The sequence below is a fragment of the Verticillium alfalfae genome, genomic scaffold, assembly GCF_000150825.1.
Source record: "Verticillium alfalfae VaMs.102 supercont1.13 genomic scaffold, whole genome shotgun sequence".
NCBI classification, from domain to species: Eukaryota; Fungi; Ascomycota; class Sordariomycetes; order Glomerellales; family Plectosphaerellaceae; genus Verticillium; species Verticillium alfalfae.
The window spans coordinates 220,392-235,236 of NW_003315026.1; the positions used below are offsets into that span (position 1 = coordinate 220,392).

The 14,845-nt window shown below is 56.9% G+C and overlaps 5 protein-coding genes across 5 annotated transcripts; 4 read left to right on the plus strand and 1 right to left on the minus strand.

Annotated features, from left to right (window-relative positions):
* Positions 1 to 304: 304 nt before the first annotated feature.
* Positions 305 to 2,560, plus strand: VDBG_08695 (F-box/WD repeat-containing protein; the record flags this gene model as incomplete). Its single annotated transcript, XM_003000853.1, has 5 exons — positions 305 to 772; positions 846 to 1,429; positions 1,478 to 1,840; positions 1,894 to 2,242; positions 2,303 to 2,560. 5 exons carry the CDS (start codon positions 305 to 307, stop codon positions 2,558 to 2,560), a joined length of 2,022 nt encoding a protein of 673 aa, XP_003000899.1.
* An 870-nt stretch (positions 2,561 to 3,430) lies between these two features.
* On the plus strand, positions 3,431 to 4,960 carry VDBG_08696 (pyruvate dehydrogenase E1 component subunit alpha; the record flags this gene model as incomplete). Its single annotated transcript, XM_003000854.1, has 4 exons — positions 3,431 to 3,644; positions 3,709 to 3,842; positions 3,927 to 4,381; positions 4,428 to 4,960. 4 exons carry the CDS (start codon positions 3,513 to 3,515, stop codon positions 4,958 to 4,960), a joined length of 1,254 nt encoding a protein of 417 aa, XP_003000900.1.
* Positions 4,961 to 5,667: 707 nt separating this feature from the next.
* On the plus strand, positions 5,668 to 8,683 carry VDBG_08697 (DNA ligase; the record flags this gene model as incomplete). Its single annotated transcript, XM_003000855.1, has 5 exons — positions 5,668 to 5,693; positions 5,845 to 6,017; positions 6,092 to 7,268; positions 7,320 to 8,088; positions 8,147 to 8,683. 5 exons carry the CDS (start codon positions 5,668 to 5,670, stop codon positions 8,681 to 8,683), a joined length of 2,682 nt encoding a protein of 893 aa, XP_003000901.1.
* Positions 8,684 to 9,222: 539 nt separating this feature from the next.
* Positions 9,223 to 11,745, minus strand: VDBG_08698 (chloride channel protein; the record flags this gene model as incomplete). Its single annotated transcript, XM_003000856.1, has 6 exons — positions 9,223 to 10,542; positions 10,594 to 10,779; positions 10,838 to 10,929; positions 10,984 to 11,085; positions 11,186 to 11,303; positions 11,359 to 11,745. The coding sequence occupies 6 exons, from the start codon at positions 11,743 to 11,745 to the stop codon at positions 9,223 to 9,225; spliced, it is 2,205 nt and encodes a 734-aa protein (XP_003000902.1).
* A 564-nt stretch (positions 11,746 to 12,309) lies between these two features.
* VDBG_08699 (conserved hypothetical protein) lies at positions 12,310 to 14,532 on the plus strand (the record flags this gene model as incomplete). Its single annotated transcript, XM_003000857.1, has 3 exons — positions 12,310 to 12,905; positions 12,963 to 13,269; positions 13,321 to 14,532. The coding sequence occupies 3 exons, from the start codon at positions 12,505 to 12,507 to the stop codon at positions 14,530 to 14,532; spliced, it is 1,920 nt and encodes a 639-aa protein (XP_003000903.1).
* Positions 14,533 to 14,845: the final 313 nt, after the last annotated feature.

Genomic DNA, 14,845 nt, shown 5'->3' on the forward strand with positions numbered 1-14,845 from the left:
TTTCCCTCGATTTAGAAAGACTCGGCCACCCTGCGCGGCGTTTGCAGTCTCAAGGCGACACCAACGACCGTCATCGAACCCTGCCTGTCATTTTGAACCCTTCAATACCAACTGCTCTCCGCATTTACTTAGCCTCCCTAGCCCTGGGAATGTGCATCATTGCCGTAAAAGGTTCTTCTACTTCTTCCCGCCAATCTTCTACGCCTTGAAGAGAGTCTCGACATCTCTTGGTCGACGTCCCTACGACCCGAGGTTCAGCAACGCCCCCCCCCCCCAACCAGACACGACAGCCATCGTCTCCGACATGGCAGGCTACGGTCGACCATTGAGCTTCTCTGAGAGACGAGGAAGCCAGCTGAGCGAAGATTTGACCTTGAACACAAGCAACGGCATGGGGCCGAGCGAGCGTGCGGACAAGATGCCACAGCGACTTGGTCATATTCGCGGGCCCCCGACACCCAGCATGCCCACGCCTGCCACAGACTACGATCAGCAACTCACAGGGTCTCCGCCGCCACCGCCGACCCCTGCAGCCTCTCCGGGCCCTTCTCATGGACAACTCGACTGGAGCGATGCCGCCGATGACGAAGATTTCTTCCTCGCAAAAGTGCGCCAACATTTCAAGGCCGCGTCTGGACCGCAGCGGACGAGGATTCTCGGCGATCTGCTGAATCTCTGCACGAGTCAGCAGCTCAGCTTCGTTCACCAGTTTGTCAGCCCGCTGTTAAAGAAGGATCCATTCACCAGTCTCCCTGATGAGCTCTGTCTTCGGGTAAGAAGACCTTCCTCCTTGCCCCTCCTTGTGCCGACGAAAGCACATGACTAATTTCCTGTCTCGCATGTAGGTTCTGTCCTTCATCGACGATCCGAAAGTCCTCGCTCGTGCCTCACAAGTCTCAAATCGATGGCGAGATCTCCTCTCGGATGACCTTACGTGGAAGAACCTCTGCGACAAACACAACTATAGCACAGAAGAGGAAGACAGCCCGACACAGCAGAGCCCCACACATGCCGCCCGTCAACACCACGATTCACATGCAGGCCCCAGCCGCCGCGAGTCGATGGCGACAACGAGCACGCACCACGATCTGCAAACCAGCAGCCCCGGGAACCGACGACCGAGGATCAGAACGTATAGGTCGCATTTCAAACAGAAACACCAGGTCGAAATGGCTTGGAGGAGCGGTGGAACGCACATCACCCGAAACATCACGCAAGAGGGTGGTGTGGTCACGAGTCTTCACCTGACCTCAAAGTACATCATCGTTGCACTAGACAATGCCAAGATTCATGTTTTCGACGCGCAGGGAAACGCACTGCGGACTTTGCAAGGACACGTTATGGGCGTGTGGGCAATGGTTCCCTGGGACGACATTCTGGTCAGCGGCGGTTGTGATCGTGACGTTCGAGTGTGGGATTTGACAACTGGGTAAGCCAATCGTCATGCTTTGGAGTGTTGCTCAACTAACTTGTATAGTGCCTGTTCCCACACATTACGGGGTCACACGTCAACTGTTCGATGCTTAAAAATGTCGGACGCCAACACGGCTATTTCAGGGTCGCGCGATACGACACTCAGAGTTTGGGATATTCGGACGGGCCTGTGCAGAAACGTCCTGGTCGGACACGGTGCTAGCGTCAGGTGTCTGGAGATCCACGGAGACACTGTTGTATCCGGCAGTTACGATACCATGGCGAAGGTCTGGAGCATCTCGGAAGGCAGATGTATCCAAACATTGCAAGGACATTTCAGCCAGATCTACGCCATTGCTTTCGATGGCAAGCGGGTCGTCACCGGCAGTCTCGACACCAACGTCCGCATCTGGGATCCTCGCACAGCGTAAGTATCTGGCCCAATGGGGACTGTGAGGCGGTATGCTGACACGAACCTAGCGAATGTCTTGCCATTTTGCAGGGCCACACTAGTCTTGTGGGACAACTCCAGATGCGCGGCGACACCTTGGTCACCGGCGGCTCCGACGGCTCCGTCCGGGTGTGGTCGCTCCAGCGCATGTGCCCCATTCACCGACTGGCGGCCCACGATAACAGCGTCACGTCTTTGCAGTTTGATGAGGCTCGAGTTGTCAGTGGCGGCAGCGACGGACGGGTTAAGATCTGGGACGTCAAGACGGGCCATCTGATTCGTGAGCTCATCGCGCAGGGCGAGGCGGTCTGGAGGGTCGCGTTTGAAGACGAGAAGTGCGTCGCTCTGGCACTGCGCCATGGAAGAACAATCATGGAGGTACGTTCGTTGTGATCATGGCTGTTTGCCCCACTGAATGTATGCTGACTGTTGCTTCAGGTCTGGTCCTTCTCGCCGCCTGCCGAGGAGGCCAGTTCGTACGACCGGCCGTTGTCTCTTCAACAGAGAGCTGCCTCGGAAGCTTCACGAAGGTCGTCGAATGCGTTGCAGCTCGATCTCAGGAGCACGCAATCACAGGCATCCATCGTCGGCCCACCGCGTGACACTCCGGGCGGGTCGGACATTGACATGGGGGATGCCGGCCCGTCGACGGCGCCCGCGCAAAGCGGCAATCTCACATTCTTTCACGATGACTGAGATGCTCGACGCCAGAGAGACGCAGATGCTTCGACGGCGAGCAGATGCTTCGACGGCGACAGCCTTAACATAATGGGAGGTACGGCGGAGGAGTGACATACGACAAAGCCAATCAAGTAGATGGACTCGCGGTGAGGTACGTGGCATCAACGGGCTAGGGGGATATCAGGGAAACATTAGGGAATATCGCACAAAGGAACATCAAGGGCCAGGAGCCACGATATGGCATGTTATGGCGTTGGAGGATCACTTATCAGCATCCCGCGATCAGGGTCATGGTCAGACAGCATCGGTTGGCTGGGCGTCTGCGTGGTTCACTGAACGAACCCCGGGGGTCGGGGTGGCCAAGGGGCGAAGAGAACAGGGTGCGACTCCAGAGGCCAAGAGTTGCTATTTATCATTGAGCCACCAGGTAGTTTTTCTCTCTCTTGCTTCTTCTACTTCTGACTGCGTTTGGGACATGGTCTGCAGCGCATACTCGCGATACCCGAATCTAGACAATTATCAGAACCCGGCCACTGTGCAGTAGATGATGCTGATGTTGAGGATGTTGGTACATAGTCGGTCGCATGAAGACAAGTGCGTCCCCCGTCCGCAATCAACCCGAAGCAGGGCTGAGTGGCTCCTCTCGGGCGAGGTCGGGAGGCAGCAGCTGTGGCTGGAGATGCTGAGATGTGTGGCGGCGCCCACCACTCGGAGCCTGTTTCCCAATAATCCCGTTGGGCGGAGCAACAGATAACGGGTCCGCTAACCAGACAGAGCCTAGCCTCCTTCAACAACCAGCTCCCTTCCCAACACCGCGATTTTTCGGAGCTTGACACAGCGAGCGATAATAATTTGAGTCTCCAATCTCCATCCATCTCGACCACCTCCCCCCCCCTCCTCCTCCGTGACCGCGACCACCCCGAATCTCCTTTTCCAGCATCACAGGAGGCTCATCTCATCGCACACGATGTTCTCCCGTGCGCTCAGGCTAAACCGTGCGGTGCCGCTGCGCGCCCGCGCCCCGGCGCCTTCTGTCGCTGCCTCTCGGTTCGTCACCACCGATGCCGCCTCTGCGACATTGCAGAAGGGCGTCCCCGAGGTGAGACTCCGGACGTGACGGAATTGATGCGGCAGAGCGTGAAAACTGACTTGGGATTCCGCAGTCCGATGATGAGGCTTTCTCCATCCAGCTGAGCGATGAGAGCTTCGAGACGTACGAGCTCGACCCCCCGCCATACACCCTCGAGGTCACCAAGAAGGAGCTGAAGCAGATGTACCAGGACATGGTTACCGTCAGGTGAGGCCTATCGCACCAGCGGCCAATGGGTCGACGCTCTCTGCCTGGGGCGTCAAGTGACTGACAGGAGATTCCCCCCAACAGACAACTCGAGATGGCCGCCGATCGCCTGTACAAGGAGAAGAAGATTCGCGGTTTCTGCCATCTGTCCACCGGACAGGAGGCCGTTGCCATTGGCATTGAGCACGCCCTGACCAAGGAGGACGACATCATCACAGCCTACCGATGCCACGGCTTCGCCTACATGCGCGGTGGCACCGTCCGCTCCATCATTGGCGAGCTTCTCGGCCGCCGTGAGGGCATTGCGTACGGCAAGGGCGGTTCCATGCACATGTTCGCCAAGAACTTCTACGGCGGCAACGGCATTGTCGGTGCCCAGGTCCCCGTCGGTGCCGGTCTCGCTTTCGCCCACAAGTACAACGGTCGCAAGAACGCCAGTGTCATCCTGTATGGTGACGGCGCCAGCAACCAGGGCCAGGTCTTTGAGGCCTTCAACATGGCCAAGCTGTGGAACCTTCCCGCCCTGTTCGGCTGCGAGAGTACGTTGCATCTTGTTTCTCCCATTCTTCTGAAGGCTCCAAAGAGCAATGACGGGTGACAATTCCGCAGACAACAAGTACGGCATGGGCACTGCCGCCAACCGTTCGTCGGCTCTCACGGACTACTACAAGCGTGGCCAGTACATCCCCGGTCTCAAGGTCAACGGCATGGACGCCCTCGCTGTCCGCGCCGCTGTCAAGTACGGCAAGGAGTACACCCAGGCCGAGAACGGCCCTCTGGTTCTCGAGTACGTCACCTACCGCTACGGTGGCCACAGCATGTCCGACCCCGGTACCACGTACCGTACCCGTGAGGAGATCCAGCGCATGAGGTCGACCAACGACCCCATCGCCGGCCTCAAGCAGAAGATTCTCGACTGGGGCGTCGTCACCGAGGACGAGCTCAAGGCCATTGACAAGGAGGCCCGCAGCCACGTCAACGAGGAGGTCGCCATCGCCGAGGCCATGGCCGTTCCCGAGGCCACCCCCAAGATCCTCTTCGAGGACATCTACGTCCGCGGCTCCGAGCCCCAGTTCATCCGTGGCCGTACCGCCGACGAGGCCTTCTACTTCAACTAAAGAAAACCCCGCAACCTGCTCCGAGGGGGCCAGACCTTGGCGTGACACCTAATCGTTGTACTGGCCGAACCGAACCTGTTCCCGTTTGTATATTACCTGCTAGTTAAAGGCAATTCGGATCGAATTGAACATGATTGAGACGGGACGGAATCCTGCTATCAAATATGAATTTCTTTCTGTCGCGTGAGATGCTCCATTCGTCCATGTCTACTTCCGTCGTTCCTGAGGCACCCAGTCATAGTCGAGCCATCTTGGAAAGAAAAGAAAAAAGTACCTCGTACCTCTCACAGGGCTGAGAGGGCCCAGGCAAGCCAGGTTAGGTAACTCTAGGTATCTAGGTGGGGAGTTTAGGTGCCTGGAGGTGATATGCAGCTAAGAGGGTCTCAGTTCGCGTCTGGACCCAACTCAATTAACGCGATGCTGCCTGTCGGAAGCGCGTCATGCTCGACCCAGACGATCCTACCTCCCTCCCGCCGCCGCCGCCGCAGTGAACATTTGATCCCACCTTTGGTACCGCCGCCCGCTACCGCGCTTCTCTTCCCCTCCTGCTCCTCGCGTGGTCCCCTCAAGTTGCACGTTGGCTGCCTAGACCACGCTCCGGGCACGTTAAAAAGCAAGCCGTCACCGTGGCGCACCGTCTGCTCTTCCGACGGCCTCCTCTCTTCCTCTCCACACTCGTCGCCGCCACGAACCGAAGAGCGCTCGTCATGGCGCCGAAGCAAGCTACGCTGGGGTACGTCAAGTCCTCGCAGACAACGCTGGGGTGTGTAGACAGACACGGCCTCTCCCCTCCGCCGCCGCCACAGCCCCTCCCCCCTCCCAACCCCAAACTGTCTGGTGCGTCGGAGCTGTTGTGGGCAGGGTTTGCTGACGACGTTGCGCAGAAAGTTCTTTGGCGGCCAGGATGGGCCCAAGGCGAAGCCGCAGCAGAGCAAGCTGAGCTTCGCGGCGAGGCCAGCGCCCAAAAAGCAAGTCAAGGCTGAGGAGGACGAGGTTGCTAACAAGGAGAATGGCGCTGCGTCTGCGGGTGTCAAGGGGGAGGATGGCCCTAAGAAAGGTCCGTGTTCTCTCTTCTCCTCCCAGTAACACCCCTTCAGGATTGTGTTTTGGCTGACTGATGCTGCTGTCCAGATTCGAAGAAGCGAGCGCATGCAGACGAGGACCAAGATGGCAAGTCCTCCAACAAGACCGTCAAAACAGAAGAGGTCTCTGCGGATGAAGACGACGCCCCGGTTGTGAAGCGTGCGAGACGGAACCGCAATCGCATTGAGGACGACGAAGACGAGGGCATGGAGGAAGTGCCGGCCCCCAAACCGAGCCCCAAGACGAGTCCCAAGAAGAGCAAGCGAGCTTCCAAGTCCAGGTCACCTTCGCCCAAGCGTGCCAAGGCCTCCCCGACCCCGGTACAAGCGTCAGAAGATTCTGAAGTAGAGTCTGTGGGCTCGGCTGAGGATGACCTGGACGGCGAATCTTCCGCAGGTTCTGAAGCTGAGGATGCTGGGGACGCTGCCAAGACGGTCCTCAAGCCCAAAGGCAAAGGCAAGACTGCAAAGGGCGGTAAGTCGGCCGCACAGTTGCTGGGAGACCTGACAGCCCAGACGAAAGACCCATATCCAGATTGGAAGAAGGGCGATCCCGTACCGTACGCCGCGCTCTGCAAGACATTCTCCCTGGTCGAGCTCACAACAAAGCGACTGGAAATCATGGCGCATTGCTCAAAGTTCCTCCGTCAGGTCTTGCGTCTCACACCAGATGACCTGCTCCCCACAGTCCTCCTCATGATCAACAAACTTGCGCCAGATTATGCGGGCATTGAACTCGGCATCGGAGAATCTCTCATCATGAAGGCCATTGGCGAGTCGACAGGTCGTACCCTTCAGATCATCAAACAGGACCAAAAGGAAATTGGTGATCTTGGTCTCGTAGCCGTGAAGAGCAGGTCCACTCAACCTACCATGTTCAAGCCCAAGCCCCTCACTGTCCGGGGCGTGCACAAGGGTCTCATGGGTATCGCGACGGTGACGGGCAACGGCGCACAAGGCCGCAAAGTTGATGGAATCAAGAAGCTTCTTTCCTCCGCAGACGCAGCGGGTGGAAAGGTGGATATCTCGAAGGACAAGGGTGGACCGAGCGAGGCCAAGTTCTTGATCCGCTTCCTCGAGGGCAAGCTTCGTCTCGGCCTCGCTGAGAGGACCGTTCTGGTCTCGCTGGCGCAGGCTGTCGTGAACCACGAAGCTTCCGCCAAGGACCTTGTTGCGAGCCCCGAGGATGTCGAAAAGGCCGAGGCCATGCTCAAGACGGTTTACAGGTAAGAACCTCGACCGATTCTTCCCAACTTCAACCGCTGACCAAAACCTAGCGAGCTCCCCAGCTACGATGTGATCATCCCCGCCATGGTTGAGCACGGCATCATGAACCTCCGCGAACACTGCAAACTCAAGCCTGGTGTGCCTTTGAAGCCCATGTTGGCCAAGCCCACCAAAGCTATCACGGAAGTCCTGGATCGCTTCGAGAACCAGACATTTACCTGCGAATACAAGTACGACGGTGAGCGGGCTCAAATTCACTATGTCGCCAAGTCCGCGGATGAGGAGCTCAGCGAGTCCATGCCCGGCGCAACGAAGGAGGCAGCCAACGGCGTGGCCAATATTTTCTCGAGGAACTCAGAAGATCTGTCCAAGAAGTATCCCGACATTCTCGCCAAGCTCCATACTTGGGTCAAGCCTGACACCAAGAGCTTCGTTCTTGATTGCGAGACTGTTGCTTGGGACGTTGTGGAGAAAAAGGTTCTTCCGTTCCAGCAGTTGATGACGCGGAAGAAGAAGGACGTCAAGATTGAGGATGTCAAGGTCAAGGTGTGCGTTTTCGCGTTTGATCTGCTCTACCTCAACGGCGAGGCTCTGGTTGAGAAGTCTCTTCGACATCGTCGTGATCTGATGGTCGAGGCCTTTGCACCTGTGGAGGGCGAGTTCTCGCTCGCCACGTCTATGGATGGCCAGGAGCTCGAGCAGATCCAAGAGTTCCTGGATGAGAGTGTCAAAGCTTCCTGTGAGGGTCTTATGGTCAAGATGCTGGACGGAACAGAGAGCGGATACGAGCCCAGCAAAAGGAGTCGCAACTGGCTCAAGGTAAGCACACTCCCCTGCCCCGTACACATGTCTTGACGGAAACGCTGACCCGCACTAGATCAAGAAGGACTATCTCGCCGGCATTGGCGACTCGCTCGATCTCGTTGTTCTGGGTGCGTACCACGGCAAAGGCAAACGTACGTCCGTCTACGGCGCCTTCCTCCTCGCCTGTTACAACCCGTCAGGCGAGGTCTACGAAACGGTCTGCAACATCGGCACCGGCTTCTCCGAGGCCGTGCTCGAGGAGCTTCACAAGCAGCTGTCCGAAATTGTCATTGACCGCCCGAAGCCGTTTTACTCCCACTCGGCCGGCGGCCAGCACCAGCCTGATGTTTGGTTCGAGCCCCGCTGTGTCTGGGAGGTCAAGACGGCGGATCTGACGCTCAGCCCGCGCTACAAGGCCGGCGCCAAGGAAGGCGTCGATCCGTCGGGCGAGAAGGGCATCTCGCTCCGCTTCCCGCGTTTCATCAAGATTCGCGACGACAAGAAGCCGGACGAGGCGACGAGCAGCCGTCAAGTTGCCGAGATGTACCGCAAGCAGGAGTCTGTGACCAAGAGCAAGGGACCAGCTGTCGACGATGACTTTGAGTACTAACCGATGAGTGTGAAAGGGGAATCGCCTGTGGAAGATGGGAGAGATGATGCGGGAGGTGTAAGGGAGACGCTACAGGGTATTGCTACTGTTTTGCCATATCTATCCACATGACGGGAGGCGGCTGCATTGCTGGAGGTCTAGGCGCGAGGCGTTTTTATGAGAATATCACTGTCAACTGGTGTGAGGATTGTTCGATTTTCTTCTCTGGCAACTATCTCATGAGTTTGGTGGATATTGTGAATCCAATTATGGGGAACGGCAGCGCCCCCTTTCTCGTCGTCTTGTTGCCACACCAACCTCGTAGCCGTTTCCGAAAAGAATCAATTACTGCGACGCTTGGCGCAGTCCGACGATGAATGCTCGCTACACGTCTCCCTCGATCTTACAAGCAAATGGTGAATTAAACAGCTCCTGAACCGCAGTGATCACCAGTTGACGGCGAAAATGGGCAGGAAAATGAGCAACACATAACGCGAGGCAGAAAAATCATATTGCTCGTGACACGAGTACCGTCTATCAGATGTAACACACAATGATCATCACAGCATGGGCCCCCGCTCATGCGCAGGACTCATGGCTTCGCTCCCACTCCGCTCTCGCAACAAGCCCTCGGCCTCGCCGTCGCCGTCCTCCCTGGTGATCCCAGTCTCCACGGTGCCGTCCCGGCCAGACGTCCCCGCCGTGCGCCTCGTCTCGTCCGCCCCGTTGAGGACGTACCACACGTCCTTCTTGGTCAGCAGACCCTGCAGCACGCCTCTGTCGGCGAACAGGACGTAGCGCAGCCCCAGCTTTTGAAAGTACGACACGACGAGGTGCAGGTTCGCGCGCGACGGCAGGGTGATGGGCGTCTGGTCCATCCAGGGCCGGAGATCGAGCGTGGCGCTCGGGTCGGCCATGGGCTGGTGGGTGAAGAACGCCTCCGTCTCGGGCGGCAGGGAGCGAGGGGGCTGGGCCGAGGAGCGGAGGTTGTAGGAGAGTTCGGCGCGGGAGATGTAACCGAGGAGGATGGCCTCGCGGGGGTCGGAGATGACGGGGAAGCCGCGGTGCGGGTTGGCGTCGAGAATGGCCGTCAGCGATGCAATAGTGTGGCCGGTCGCCGTGAGGACGACGAGGTCTTCGATGCGGGTGATGACCTGTGCGGCGGGAATGTCGGGAATCTGCGCCGTCTCGGCGTCCGAGTTGTCGAGAAAGGGGTATTCGTTGAAGTGAATCCAGGACTCGTAGATGCCGCGGCGAGAGAACGCGTCACCTACCCACTTTGAGATCATGACGGCCACCATCATCGGCAGGACATATGTCAAGGCGCCAGTGAGCTCGAACATGATGACGACAATGGACACGGTCATTCGGGTGACGCCTGCGAGGGTAGCCGCCGCGCCAACCACGGCGTATGTCGCTGGCGTGATACAAGGTATGTCGGGTGCACAGGAACCAAAGGCAAAGAACTTGGGGTGGTTCTTGACCCAGATCTCCATGATAATGCCCACAGCCCGGCCGGTCAGGGCACCAATGGCCATTGAGGGCAAGATGATGCCGGCAGGAAGTTGCAGACCGAATGTGATCGCCGCGAGAAGGAAGCCAAGAATAGCAGCGAAGAGGAGCAGGACAATGGTGCTGGCAGAGGCCGCACCTGTCTTGCAGAGGCCTATCTTGTCTTCGGAGTGCTTGCCACATTCGACGAAGAGGTTAGACACTAGTTCAGAAGACTGGATCTTCATGTAGAAATTGGGAAAGTTGACCAGGGCTGTGAGAAGCGCAACGGCAATAACCTGAACAATGGGTCCGGGGAGCCATGTCGATCTCTTCTTCCAACGGGCCACGGCCATGTTAGCCTTGATGAAAAGGCCGCCGTAGATCCCCTGAGAATGTCAGCAAAAGAATTTGGTTCGAGGCATTGTCCAAGGACGTACGCCAATGATACCGAGGATGGCATAAGGGATGATTTCGAAATCCGTCCACTCTGTGCTGACCTCAGCCTCGTACAAGACGAGCTTTCCAGTGCGGAAGGGGTCGAGAGCCTGTAGCATGACAGCGGCAGTCATGGCGCAGACAAAGCTCTGCCACATCGTCTTATCCGGAAAGTAGTAGGATATTTGCTATCCGTCGTCAGTACCCATGTCCGTCGACGGACGTGTCAGATTGGAGATGGCTTACCTCGAGACAGAACAACACGCCACCGATGGGCGAACCAAACGCAACCGAGATCCCAGATGCCGCAGCGGCAGAGAGAACTTCTCGTTTTCGAGCTGAAATATACACATGTCAGGAAGTGCCGTTCCAAGGAAGTAATCGTGACCTACCCTCGTTGTCGTTAATGTTGCTGAACAGCTTGATAAACAGGTTCGCGCAACAGCAAGCAACGTGGACCAGGGGGCCTTCCTTGCCCAGCCACATCCCAGAGGCTACGGCAAGACACTTCACAGCTGTTAGTCTGAGGCGAAGAGGTAGCAGCATAGTGAAGACGAACCAAGCCCAAAGATTTCGTCACTAAAGTCCACCCACCCAGGAACCTGCGAATAACGAAGCCGCCCAGAACCGTCTTGATCTCGGGTATACCGCTATGCTTAGCATAAATACCATACTCCTGAACCAGAACTGCCGCTGAAAAGGCAAGAAACACCTGTGCGCAAGTTAGTCGGAGAAGGGCCACATGATCTACGCAAAGAGTCACGGACTGAAAAGATGAGAAACACAATGTACTCTATGATCCAAGCCCCGCCCTTGGACGCCACGCCAAACGCATTGGCCCAGGGAATCCAACCGGCGCATTTTGAGGACTCATCATACCCCCAGCAGCAGAACGCCTTGTTGAGATGGAACGCTCCGCCTTCGGGGCCGCTGGAGCAATAGCCTGTCTTGAGATCACCTAGCCAATCCGTGGTGACGTCGATGCCCGCAGCGACAGTGCCCACGGCTAGACCGGTGAGGATCAAGATGAGCCAAACCTGGCTCGCGTCTGCAAATCTCCGGAAGAGCCCCATGAGACCGTGGGCGCTCGAGTGAAGCACGCGCAAGCGCTGGCGCTCCTTGGTGTATTCAAAGATCCAGTCGATCGCCGTCATGTCTTTCGTAGCCAACTCTCCGCCCCGGGCCCTCGTGATACCAGTCGGTTGGGTGAGGCATCTTTCGCAGGTCGATTAAAAGCCTCTCTGATATCCTCGTCTGCGCCAGTCGAGGCAAAGCCGTCAAGCATGAAGCTTGGTCGGGGGGTCGTTGACCTCGGCGTTGAATTGGCCGTATCGTTCCCTGGTCGTCCTGCCAGGGAGGACAGGAAGCGCGCGGGCGCAGAGAATATACCCTGCTTCTGTTTTCTCTTGAACGATATCGGCCCCTCTAAGCTTCCTCGAATCGGGTCCTGCGCCAGGACATCGCGGTCGTCATCATTGCCGTCGTCGAGCAGGTCGTCCAACTCGTCGCTATCGTCTGGATTCGAGTGTGGTTGAGCGGTTCGATCGGGAGAGTGCGAGGATGATGAGGCGGCTGTGTTGTTTCCGTACGGGCCAGCCATGTTTCGAGGCTGGCGGCATTGATCCAAGATTGTGGTGCCTGTCGCAATCGAGGATCGCGGCGGCCTTGATGCAAGTGCTTGATGACGAGACAGTAGGCAGTGTTGCATCCACAGGGGGTCAAGCTCGAGCCACATTTGTGGCGCTTGTACCCAATGCCGGCGCTAGCCTCTTTTCTGACTCGGCGACGCCTCAGGAAGCCTCATCGCATAGTTCATCACGAAGCGTCTTTCAAGTCTACAGCATTTGGCGAGGAAGAAACCCCTATTGACACTCGAATCATTCTGTATTAAGTGTGGGTTGGTGTCAATAGAGATGACAGAAGCGTCTATGGACGCCAAAGGGCCGGTGGACCCCCAAACACCCCAGTCCAGCACCAACACAAATGTTTCAATTTTGGATAACATCAGGGCATCATTGAAGCGAAAGGATGATACTTCAAGATTCGTGGGGTTGACGATGCTCAGATCATTTCTTGACTCTTCCTCAGAACTCAAAGACGACGAAGCAGTTATCTTATCACTATGGGACGCAATATCCCCTAAGTTCCTTGATCGTCTCCTCAAGTCAAAGGGTGGTCAGAATGACCAGCAGTCCACGCTCGACCTGGGCGTGCTGGTCATTCACAAATTTACACAGCTGCTCCCTGAAGAATCGAAGCGAGACAAAAAACTGGTCGGCAGGATACCGGTCCTGGTTGCTACCGTTTTGCGCAGGTAAAGGCAGCGGTCTAGACACACATGGCGCATCTACTGACATGCAATGCTGAACAGTTCCGAGGAAACGACGCAGCTCATTATCCAGACTCTGCTCGAGCTCGTGCCCTTCTCAGAAGGCGCCAAGTCATTCATAGCCATAGAAGACCCCAGCCCCTTGATCGAGATTGCCCCCAGTCAGCCACTGGCTCTCGAAGTCTTTGACTTGGCGTGGATCAATTGCATGGCAGGGAGTACGGACCGAACATCTTTACGGCCATTCATCGATGAAAGTATCAAGGGTCTCGTATCATCATTCAAGGGTACTGATGGCGTGACTCTTCTGCGCTTCCTGGGCAACTTCCTCAGGAGGTCTCATCCCGAAGTGAGTCAGACCAAATGCTGCTTCAAGGTGCAAGTGGTTGACATTCTACAGGGCCTTCCGCTCAATCCTACTTGGATTAAGCCGATTGTGAATTATACCCGAGATCTACTCACAAACAAACCGAATCCTGAGGCCAGGAATTCATATACGCTAGTCTCTGCCTCGCTGCTTGAGGTGTACCCTACTGAGGCGTCACGCCTCCTTTTCACAAATGATATCAAGGCGGACCGACCCTTCGCCTACCTCTTTATCACTCTCGTGCTCACAGAAATCCGAGCAGTAACACCTCGACTTCTCTCGCTCCTCAACGATCCCAGCTATCCGGACACTGCCAAAAGACTAGGATCCGCCTTTGATATCATCACCCACTTCGTTGGCTATCTGATCAGAGCCATGGATGCCACGGCCGACGGCGAAGACGATTCATCTCTTATGCCGGCGGAGTACCTGCTCAAACTGCGCACAAGTATCTCCGAAACCATGTCTCTGGCCATCGAGTTCCTCCGCGATCGGTATGATGCTTCCGTTGCCGGCGCAATGGGTCTGCATCCCGATGCTCGCCCGAACGCTCCGGACCAGTGGCAAGACACACTGCCCATCACCTGGGATTCTTCCAAGGACGTCATGGACAACGATCCGCTCATCCTCGCAGAAATCCGTGCCCTCGCCATCTGGCTCCGCGAAGACGACAACAAACTTCTGCGCAAAGAGGCTGCCGGCCTGACGGACATGTTCATGGACCTCTACCAGGCCAGCGCCCCCGAGAGGCTCGACTTTCGATCTCCCATCCTCGTCGCCCTGGAGGGTGTCGTTTTCGAGAACAAGGGCGTCGACGCCTTTGGGGCGAACGGCGGGTGGAAGATTCTCAGCCACGATCTCGTCAAGATCTTGCAGGGCGTACCTTCTGCGCGAGACGACCGAGAATCGTCTCGTGGCATGGAGATCGTACGCATTCTGCTCCCCTTTTCCGAGGCGGAAGAAAACGGCACGGAGGAAGACTGGATGGGCCTAGTCACGGCGATCGCAGCGTGGGCGCCTCCTGATGGACCGCAGCCGCTCGTGGACCAGGAGATGCAGGCGGCAGTGTTGCAACTGGCCACTTCGCTGCTGACGAACGCGCATGAGGGTATGCAGAAGCGCTACGTTCACTCGACGGCTGCCATTGTCGAGATTGCGCGTCACTTGAGGGACCAGGTTGACGAGGGTGATGGGTCTCTGAGAGAATCACTGGATGATGTGGTAGTCACGCTAGAGTCGCTATGAAGAGCTTTGGCGCGATGATCAGCCCAATGAGGTATTGGGTATGCGGCAGCTGCTACAGCTTTGAGGGCTCCAACGGCAGACGAGAGGCCTGAATGCTACTTCTGGGTGCATACACCACGTTGCCTCTTGATGCAGTTCCATGGCTGCTTAAGCCGAACATGGTGACATGCGAGATCGTCTGCCGAACAGTCACATAATGCACAATCACATAATGTCCCCATCTCCTCTGGGCGGGTTAAGTTCCAATACATACTCAAAGCGAAATGCCGTTGGGTTGTCCGTCTTGACACTGGAAATTTGCCAAGACTACGCT